General features: G+C 45.0%; 1 protein-coding gene across 5 annotated transcripts; it reads right to left on the minus strand.

Annotated features, from left to right (window-relative positions):
* Positions 1-245: 245 nt before the first annotated feature.
* Positions 246-8,661, minus strand: tdrkh (tudor and KH domain containing). 5 transcript variants are annotated; one of them, XR_013129965.1, is made up of 15 exons: positions 8,535-8,661; positions 6,386-6,542; positions 6,090-6,181; positions 5,738-5,930; positions 5,410-5,549; positions 4,892-5,195; positions 4,514-4,680; positions 4,235-4,410; positions 4,018-4,082; positions 3,750-3,901; positions 3,235-3,345; positions 3,050-3,104; positions 1,949-2,922; positions 1,062-1,150; positions 246-887 (listed from the first exon to the last, which is right to left on the minus strand). XR_013129965.1 is itself a non-coding variant. In XM_076999650.1 (14 exons), exons 2-13 carry the CDS (start codon positions 6,510-6,512, stop codon positions 1,092-1,094), a joined length of 1,641 nt encoding a protein of 546 aa, XP_076855765.1. In that variant the 5' UTR covers positions 6,513-6,542; positions 8,535-8,661; the 3' UTR covers positions 246-887; positions 1,062-1,091. The 5 variants fall into 5 exon arrangements, 2 of the variants coding, with proteins under 2 accessions (XP_076855765.1, XP_076855764.1); XR_013129963.1 differs by having other exon boundaries at positions 3,750-3,904; XR_013129964.1 differs by having other exon boundaries at positions 1,870-2,922; positions 3,750-3,904.
* Between the last annotated feature and the right edge of the window lie 1,610 nt (positions 8,662-10,271).

The following is a 10,271-nucleotide window of genomic DNA, read 5'->3' on the forward strand; positions in this document are numbered from 1 at the left end:
CAAACTTCTCACAAACCTCCCCTGTGATGGTTCTTTGTCTTCCGTGTCGATGCAGCCCCGCTTTACCCCCTCTCCAAGCTTTCTGCACGACACTGGGCCATTTCTACTGCAGTTCCGTCAGATTTTCACGTGGCCACACAAAATGTAAATAGTGGGTAACACTAGCTCTGGAAAGCCATAATCACGATTCATTTCTCCGATGCAGTAGTAGGCAAACCTGTTGATACGAAGGATTGTGTACCAACTCTTCACAAACACATTTATTTGCTTTTTAACATTTTTCCAACAGTGGTCCTAGATTACATTCAGAAGGCTAAACTGGAGTGTGACACTATTCCCTGCGTCCCCGTTTGAACACTAAACGGTTTCATGAATGGCAGGTCACCAAAATAAACAAGTTTCATCTGCCTAATCAACATACTAAAACATAGAAGCTGTAAGACATCACCCCTCTCCGTCCTCCAGAGTGACTTTTAATGGCACTTTAATATACTGAACAAGATGAAAATATTAGAGAAATAGCCTTAGTTTTCTTTATGTATGAGAGGATATAAACCCTGAAATGCACAACATAAATAACATTATATAATACAAGAAGTAAAAATAGAACTATTCCTTCAACCAGCTCAATGTATGATGCACAACCATTTTAATACTGAGGTGTCTTTCTATAGTCCCTGAGCACTGCTCCACATTCGATCAATTTAATTTTCTCAAGCAACTTGGTGCAAGGCAAAGATGCGCTGGCAAGATAAACTCTAGTGTTGACGATTTAAATGCACAAAATGAAAATAACAATACACAGAACATATAGCACAGTCAGGTTAAGGCTCCAGCTGGCGAGGAAGCATGCATTTCAGTGGCAGCCCGGTGATCACAGGTGCTCTCTGGGACAAGAAGAAGAGAGTAAAGAAAGTAGGACCATTCACACAACAAACTAACACATGTTCATCTTCATTTATGGGCCTCTCCAAGTCTGCAGCACCGGATGGCATGCATTGATATTTAACGCTACATACAAAGTGAAATTACATTGGCTAAATGAGCAAAAATGTCCTTACCAATATGAAGGCATATTAGTCTTTGGTCTTTTAACAATTAAATTCCTCATCAAGAACATCATCCACACTGCCAGATATGGAGGCGACTTCTACAAGAGAGGAAAGACAAAATAATCAAACACTGGACAGGCAATGCATGTCTTCACTTACTTTATTCAACAAGAGCATGTTTAAAAAAAAAAAAAAAACACAGGACCTCAAACATGTTAACCAGCCAAAAAGGCTGTTCACCCTTTCAGGGGGCTCAACCATAGCTGGATCTACTCATTTATCAAGTTTAGATATGTTGCTTAAATGGAGTGATTGTGCAGACACTTAAGGACATTTTAAAAAGGTCATGCAAATGTCAGTGTACTGCCTTAACTAGAATTACAGGCAAAAGTGTATAAAGTCTGTAAATGGCATGAAGCTTTAAAAGGTTTACCCCACAAAGTCTGGTTGACTGCTTTAGATGCCCGATTTTCAGCAGGTGTAACTGAAGAGAAAGTTTGTGCTAGACTCGCATGACAAGGCACCTACACACATGACCTCCCTTGTCACTTGTTAAAGAATTGGTAAGGAGTGAAATTTCTTTCTTATATGAATGTGGGCCAGTTTGAGGTCCCGTTTTAGAAGCACAATGAAGAAAGGAGTGAAAGAAATGGCTATTTTGTTTTTATTAATGGTCTAAAGCCCATATTAGTCTGTGCTCAGTGCTCCAAAATACATACTGCACATTTCATGTGGAACAGCCTGTGCATCCCCGACAGTTCTATTCCTTAAAATGTGAATCTGTGAGATGAGGTTTGTACACTCGTGAGAAAAGCACCTCTTCCAGACTGTGAACTTTTCAAACCTTCCTTCAAAATCCATCACTCAGCACTCCTGTTATGGCCCAGTAGAAATACCTCGATTGTAAACCAGCAGCACTTCTTACAGAGACGTCTCCTCTGACGCCCATTGGATTTTCAACTTCCACAATCCACAGCGCCTCTTCATACACCAACACCTCCTCCTCCTCCTCCTCCATCTTCCCTTCAGCTTTCTTCTTGACACAGCACAGTTTCACTATCCGTCAGAAACTGCTGCTTTGTTATATGGCCAGTATAAATTAGGTCACTCCCACAACTGCTGCAATCGCTCTGGTCAATCACATGGATCACGCTGCCGTCATATATCGTCTGTGACGTTTGGCCAGGTCCAGATGCTTGAGTGGAATGTACCCTGGCCATTTTGGAACAGTCAGCACTGTTTGAGAGATCAGAGCTCAGGGAAACGGAGGAGGGAGAAGTCGCAGGGATCATGTCCCCAGAGTCTGACAGACAGGACGATGAGGAGGCGAGACAGGCGGACGAGGACGCACTGGACGACGGCGGCGATGTCCCAGTGGAGTCCAGAGAGGATGTGAGGTAATACCAGACGCCTCTGATGCCACTGCTGCCGCTCTGCTCACTTCCCCCGTGGGACGACGTCGATGTGCCACTGGTGCTGCCCCCCACTGGTCCCACGAAGACATTGTCACTGAGAGTCATGGAGTCCAACGCCGGCCTCAGTGCACCTATGGAGGAGGAGGTGGAGGAGATGCTGATGGGTGAGGAGAGCCCTCGTGCGGGACTTCCTCGCGGCAGGCGGGAGGAGTTGAGGGGGCTCTGAGGAGTGAAGACACTCCCGTCCAGAGACGACGCCGTCGAGCTGGTGGACCCGATGACCTGGCTGACCAGATCGCTCAGGCACAAAGAGGTGGAGGAGTGGATCATGAACGAGGACGAGGGGGCAAGGCCATCGGGGGCGTTCGGCTCCACGTCGGCCCGCTCAAACTCCACCGAGCTGGGGCAGCTCCGAGACCACGTCCGCCGCTCTCTTCCCCAGGGCGGCGTAGAACCTTAACACACGTTATCTAAACTTTTGGTATTCATACAGACTTGCAGCTGTAACTAACACCACTAACGGCAGAGGAAACCTACCTAAATCCCTGTAGATATTCAAGTCCTGGCTGCTGTCAAACTTACCTGACAAGCTTATACAGGACAGGCTGAGTTCTGAGGTCACCCCAGTCATGTCATCCTGTAGACAGGTGAACAGACGGACCCCTTAGTTCCACTCTTGCAAATCACTAGGACAACTGGAATGTGCAAAAGTACATCTTTATATTTGGAGGGAATAAAGGCTGCGTGAGCACAGACGTCTCCCTTACCAACATCTTCTGCAGGGATCGTGCTTCATCTCCTCCTCTCAGTCCACCGCCCTCATCCTGACAGCTCACGGCATGGCCCAACCTAATCAACTCTTCACCCAGGTCCACAACCTTACACACACACACACACACACACACACACACACACACACACACACACACACACACACACACACACACACACACACACACACACACACACACACACACACACACACACACACACACACTTTTTTGGTCATCTGTAAAAGTATTTTACAAGTTTGTCTACAAGTAGCCATTTATACAAGCCCACACATTTCTATATTTAAATGGTATTAATAGAGAAAATGAAGACATGTCCTGGCATTTAAACGCATTGATAGCTTTTGCAAAATTAGCATTTGTTTTTTTGGCAAAGTGTGGGACAGGGAACAGGGGCATGAACGAAGGCCTCCACACCAGTGTGACCAGAGAGAGTACGGCTCCCAGAGACGTGACGGAGCTGAGGATCTCAAGAGGCCTGCAGAACCCACCTTCCCCTCACTGGCATCGTACAGCTTGACCAGAGGCCAGGAGGACAGTTCAGAGTGGGAGTAACTGCACAGTTTGGCCAGTAAAGGCTTCCACTCAGCACAGAATGTCATTCGCTCAAAGTCATCCAGAGCTTCTTCTGTCCAGACCTCTCCTGCTACAAAAGACAGGCAATAACGTTGAGAGATTTCAGAAGAAAAGTTTTTTTAAAATTTGTAACTGAAAAATAAAAGACATTTGCATTTAAAACTCTGAAACATGAGCACTCACCTGCAGGACGTACTCCTGCCAGACTACACTCAATGGCTTGGAATGGCAAGCTTAGGAAATCACTTCTAATAGAGCAGAAGAAGACAAGTGAAAATAAGAACACATCCATTTCAGTGCAATCCATATGGGAACAGAGCTGTTCCAGTGCAACTCGGAACCATCTGCTAATGAACGTCGGCCGCAGCAGAACAGGTGGTAGAACTTCCCTTCCTCTGACCTCATACTGCGGAGCTGGTCTCGTGGCAACTCTGCATTGTCCCCAAAGTCCACGTAGTAGATGTCGACGAGGCCAGAACCCAGGACGCCCAGGACTCGGGCCCGGTTCCACTTGCCGTGGTCTCGATAAGGAGCAGCCAGAATGTCACCCACAACTATCGCCTCCACTCTGTGCTCCTGGGAAAGGACCAGCACCGGCAGGTTATCTCCATTAAACATGTTCCTTCACACACTTTGCTTTAGATGTTCCATAAGAAGTGTGGATAGATGAACGACTCACCTGTGAGGCGTCCCCACTGTAAAAACGACTCATCTCCGTGGTCAGCTTGTCCAGCTGAAGGGATCGAACGCCTATAATCTGGATCCAGAAGTGCTGTGGGTGCTCGTACGCAGACACGTACACTTCCAAGTGTTCGCCAGGTTGGAAGCTCAGGTCTGGACTTGGAACTGGTGAGAACAAGCAGAGGAACCTTAGCTCAGGCAAGATGTTCCAAGCACACACTGAAAAGGTCAAGTTGTTGACCAAGACTTTCACTAAATATCTTATTGCATCTTTAACATGTTTCAGGCTCATTACCTACTAAATACAAACATCCAGAAAAATTACTACTACTTCTTTCACGAGGAGACTTCCTATTATGTGATCCCATGTGCTTACTCTCAAATTTCGAGACCTCCACTGGTGAAGCTGGTGACAAAATCTCCTCCTCATCCGATTTAAAGGAGTTTTCTGCCGTGTGGTCACCACTGCCGACAAACCAGTTGGAGTCACTGGTGTGAACTACGCTTGCTTCAGTCAGTGGTGAGAGCAGGCTCCCTCCATTGATGCTGTCTGCGTCGTGGCTCTGAGCTTTGTGGAGCGACGCGAGTTCTGGGGGTTTCCTCTTCCGCCGCAGAGCAGAGGACTGGCTTATCCGCGTCCGCACATTTTCGTTCTCCAGCACCTTCTCCATGACCATCTCCTAATTGATGCAGGACAGGGCAAAACTTCCTTCAGGATCAATAACATATCTAATCTGTCTGTCTATCCGCCCATTCTCACAGTAACTCTTGGTACAATTACTGTGTTGACTAAGAAAACAACAACTCTGGTTTTAACTTCCATTAGCAAGGATTCTTTATCTAGTTAAAAAATAAATGTTTTTTTTTCATTTGTTTGGGGGAAAAGGCCCTCACCTTAGCACGCTGCACTTCCTGCCGTGTCCCCTGGATTGTGATCTTGCCTTTCTCCTGCGGGCTACAACCACGCTCACGTGGACAGTTCACCCGGGCTCCTGACGTCCGGTTGATCAACTTCAGATTCTCACCCCCACGACCTGTTGCACCAAAACCTCTCTCATTACTTTACTCCAACCACATTAAAAAAAGACATCTAATAAAAATCAGAAGGAGAAAATGAAATAAAACTCACAAAACAGGCAAATGTCACAAATAAATGGGTCTACATTGTGGTTGTTTGTGTTAAACAAACAAACAAAAAAAACATGAGGCTTAGTTATAATACCTATGATCCTCCCAAAAGCTGTGTGAGGCACCTCGAGCACGTGGGTGATGAGCTCAGATTCGGAGGCCAGCTTCTCCAGGGAGCATCTGGCCGTGAGCAGCTGTTCTGCTGTGCCCTGCAGGAGGAAACACACAGAGCTCTGCTCCTCCGTGTTGGCCAGCACGCTCACGTGAGCCCCAGACCTCTGTCTCACCTGCAACAGAGAGGGATCACAAAGCTACCTCTTGGGAGTTTTCCATTACGCCAACATGGGGTGTAAAATGGCCCCAAATTGAAAGACTATTTAAAAAGAGATGAGGCGGCTCAAAATAAAAGTAGCCTGATGATCACAGTAGGGAAGGCAGAAGCTTACTAGGTCCAGAAAGGTGCTCTGGTGCCTTGAAATAGATCTGTACACATCAAGGGGCATAGAAAGTCTGGACTGCTCTGTCATTTGGCACTGAGCTACAGTGGAGAAAAAAAAAACAATTATTGGATGACATTATTATTACAGTTCAAATCAAACAATCAAGGACTTGCTGGCCCATAAAATTGCAGAAGTTACAGTACATAAGCATAAAACTCAGTACATAAACAGTACAGTACATAAGCATAAAACTCAAGTCTTGAATGCAGTGTTCACTCTCATGGCAGTTAAAGGTCTCTCACCACTCCTGCTCTTTAAGTGCCAGTAAATGATGTAGCCGACCGTGGCCCCTATAGACAGGCCTGCTGCCAGCACCACCTTCTTCCCAGAACACAGACTCCTCCAGGGCCCCTCCCGCACCACCGCCATCAGCTCCACCAGCCCAGGCTTCTACTCCACCTACACAGCACAATTCCACACACACAATAAACAAGGCTTTTTGAGATTAGCTACTTAAAATTACAATCTTAAAATAAGTGGATAAGAGGGCTGGGAACCTCCAACGTATGATTATTATGGCCTGGTATAATTTGTCAAATTTCCTTTCACAGACATTTTCTACCACATGGTCATCATTTAGAGTTAATATGCTTAACATTATATATGCATTACATTATAGGCCTATCGCATCCCACTCAAGTATAATGGCATAATGGGACACAAGATACGTGAACAGGGCTCTATGACTAAATCTGGGACTTCAAATTCCCAGCATTCTTCTCCATCTTCTGAGGCCTTTTGCTCTTTCCCTTGAACAAAACAAGGTGAAATGTAGTTATACAGTAGTCAAATGATAGCATGATATGTTTGCAAATCCTGAAGGAAATACATAGTGGTTGAAAAGAGATGCAGGTCTGTGTGTGTGAGAGATGTATGTTTGTGTGTGAGTGAGTATGGGAGAGAGGTGTACTGTATGTGTGTGACTGTATGGAGTGAGTATGGGAGAGAGGTGTACTGTGTGTGTGTGTGAGAGAGTATGGGAGAGAGGTGTACTGTATGTGTGTGAGATGTATGTATGTGTGTGTGACTCTGTGGAGTGAGTATGGGAGAGAGGTGTACTGTATGTGTGTGTGAGCTGTATGTATGTTTGTGTGTGTGTGTGAGCTGTATGTATGTTTGTGTGTGTGTGGAGTGAGTATGGGAGAGAGGTGTACTGTATGTGTGTGTGAGAGATGTATGTATGTGTGTGTGTGTGTGGAGTGAGTATAGGAGAGAGATGTATGTTTGTGTGTGTGTGTGTGTGTGTGTGTGTGGAGTGAGTATGGGAGAGAGGTGTACTGTATGTGTGTGTGAGCTGTATGTATGTTTGTGTGTGTGTGGAGTGAGTATGGGAGAGAGGTGTACTGTATGTGTGTGTGAGAGATGTATGTATGTGTGTGTGTGTGGAGTGAGTATAGGAGAGAGATATATGTTTGTGTGTGTGTGTGGAGTGAGTATGGGAGAGAGGTGTACAGTATGTGTGCATGTGCAGGGGAGGGGGGAGAGATATTCAAAAATAACCGTCACCCTCACTGCTTATCTGAGTGGAGAACCCTTGTTTAATCTTTTAATTTATGACAAGTTAAAAACACAGAAAAATCTCACCAAAGAAATCTCACCGATTCTGAGAAATTCATGAGGCCAATTGGCCAGTTTTCTGTGTCTAGTGCCAAACAAATGCTCATAACTCTAAAACTAATTGATCAATTGAGGAGATATTTCAGCCTGCCAGAAAGGACAAGCTTCTCTGCCATTTCAATGGCGAAGGTGTAATGATTTTACAGCAGGTTATCCAGGAGATTTTTGATAATTTTTCATGCCAGCACACACTCTAACTGTCCGAAATTCTGGACAGTCCTCTATTTGTTTCTATAGGGCTTATTTAATTTTTTTTATTTCAAGCACTATAATAATAGTAAAACACGAAGCAAATAGATCTCCTGAACAGCAGATGCCAGTCCTAGTACACCGTTAGCCAGTTAGCTAGCCATCTCCATCAGTTGACGACACACCTAAACAAATGTATCTTCACCCCATTATAAACGACACGCCTAAACTGGGTTTACCGAGCCAGCTGTTAAAAACGCAGCTTTGTGTTGCATTTTAGCGATATAAACCTGTGTAACGACAGAAGACAACTCTAAACCACATTAGTTAGGTAACTGTAGATGTCATTAACGGTTAACAATTAATCATAACAGCTGTGGGCCGCCACAAACACGAAATAAACACGAGAGAGAACAACTCGGACAGGTTCACCCCGCCAGCTATGAGGCCGACACGGTGGAGCCACATGTAGCCTGTGGGAGGGTTTAAACTAGTCACCTTCACACACAGCAGCCATTAATGTCAACCGCCAGCTAGAAGATGCGGAAAAAAAGACTTCGGAGACACGGGTACTTTACGGCTTACCTCGTAAACGCGACTAATAAGGCGAAGCGACTGTCTTAATGTCGGTCAAACGCGGCACACCTTCCCTCTGGAAAATCAAAATAAATTGCGTGCTATATGTGTAGGGTTTACGGCTCGCGCAGAAATGCACGCTTGCGATTGGCTGAGGTTTGGCAGGTCGACCGCAAGGACCAATCACGTCCGAAGATGAAATCGCAGAACGAGAGCGCCCTCTACATGCGGGTTAACGCAATGTCACGCCCAGTCAGTAATATCGGTTATTAATGTAATGCGTAGTTATTACAAGTGGTTTTTGGAAGCGGCACAGTGCGTGAGATGTGCGGAATGAAAGCGTAAAGATGCAATTTCGCCGGGACAGTTGGTGTTTTCTTTGGGTCCAAGATCACTTTAGTGCAACACGAACGCGACAATGACCCATAATTAAATTACACCTTACATTTTCACAAGCTTGGAATTTCCAAGGTATTTTAAGAGGCAAGGAAACTTATTAAAAACACAAGTCTCTACTTAAAATGTTTAAAAGTGAACACCAGAACAGTGAGGCTATCACATCCACAACTGATTCACTGTGGATCTAAAAAGACGCGTGTGCCGAAAACTTGAGTTTTTCGGGACTAGTACCGTAGACGATACACGGTAGGTTAAGCCTCCTGTCGTCTTCACCTCCCGCCCCTTACTTTAGTGTACCCAGTCCAAACTGACCGGTCTGTTTTGGCACTATTTTTTTCATCACCAAATTCATTACTTTTATTCAACGTTATTTAGCTGTGAACAATGTCTCAAAATAGTGCTTAACATGAATTTATAGAATTAGCCATAAAATAACTGCAGTGCAAATACAAATAGGCACTGAAAATGTATTACAAAATGAGCATGTAATGTAAAAAAATAAATGAGAAATCAAAGACTAAACTCAACATGAAGTCGCGTGCTGTGTGCGCGTGTGTGTGTGCGCGTATGTGAATTCATGCACATGAGTGGCATGTGACACTTGAGAGGAAGTAGACACTTTCGCTCTACTTCCTCTGTCCTGGAGGGATGAAGACCAGAGTAAGTGTCCACTCTTGGACTGGAATCTCTTCTCAGGTGCCTGTTCATTTCCTACGACGGTCACTTTTGACAGGGAAGGTTGACTAACTTTCCTGTCGTGTTCGGGTCAAATCTGACCGATATACAACTTAAAACATTCAAAGTGTGTTTTACATCTGATTGCCTCAAGGCCGCATGATATCCTCCACACTACGCACTTGAACATATAAAAGTGATGACTATGGCTGTGTTCGAAATAGCCTACTACATACTGGATACTGCATACTGGTCCTCATAGTTGTATGCAGTACAGTTTCCAGTATGCGACAAAAGCAAAGCATACAAAGGGGTCACATGAACATAGTGTTGCATGATGGGATGCAGTACACCACGACGATAGCTCTACTATGGCTGTGTTCGAAATAGCCTACTACATACTACTGGTGTACTGATTGGGCCCCAAATCAGTATCCAGTATGCAGTATCCAGTATGTAGTAGGCTATTTCGAACACAGCGGCTGTGTTTGAAATACACTACTACATACTGGATACTGCATACTGGACTCAGTATATACTGAATACTGCATACTGGTCCTCATAGTAGTATGCAGTACAGTTTCCAGTATGCGACAAAAGCAAAGCATGCTACGGGGTCACGTGAATGTAGCGTTGCATGATGGGATGCAGTACACCACGAAGATAGCTCTG

This window comes from Brachyhypopomus gauderio, chromosome 3 (genome assembly GCF_052324685.1).
Source record: "Brachyhypopomus gauderio isolate BG-103 chromosome 3, BGAUD_0.2, whole genome shotgun sequence".
Taxonomy (NCBI): Eukaryota; Metazoa; Chordata; class Actinopteri; order Gymnotiformes; family Hypopomidae; genus Brachyhypopomus; species Brachyhypopomus gauderio.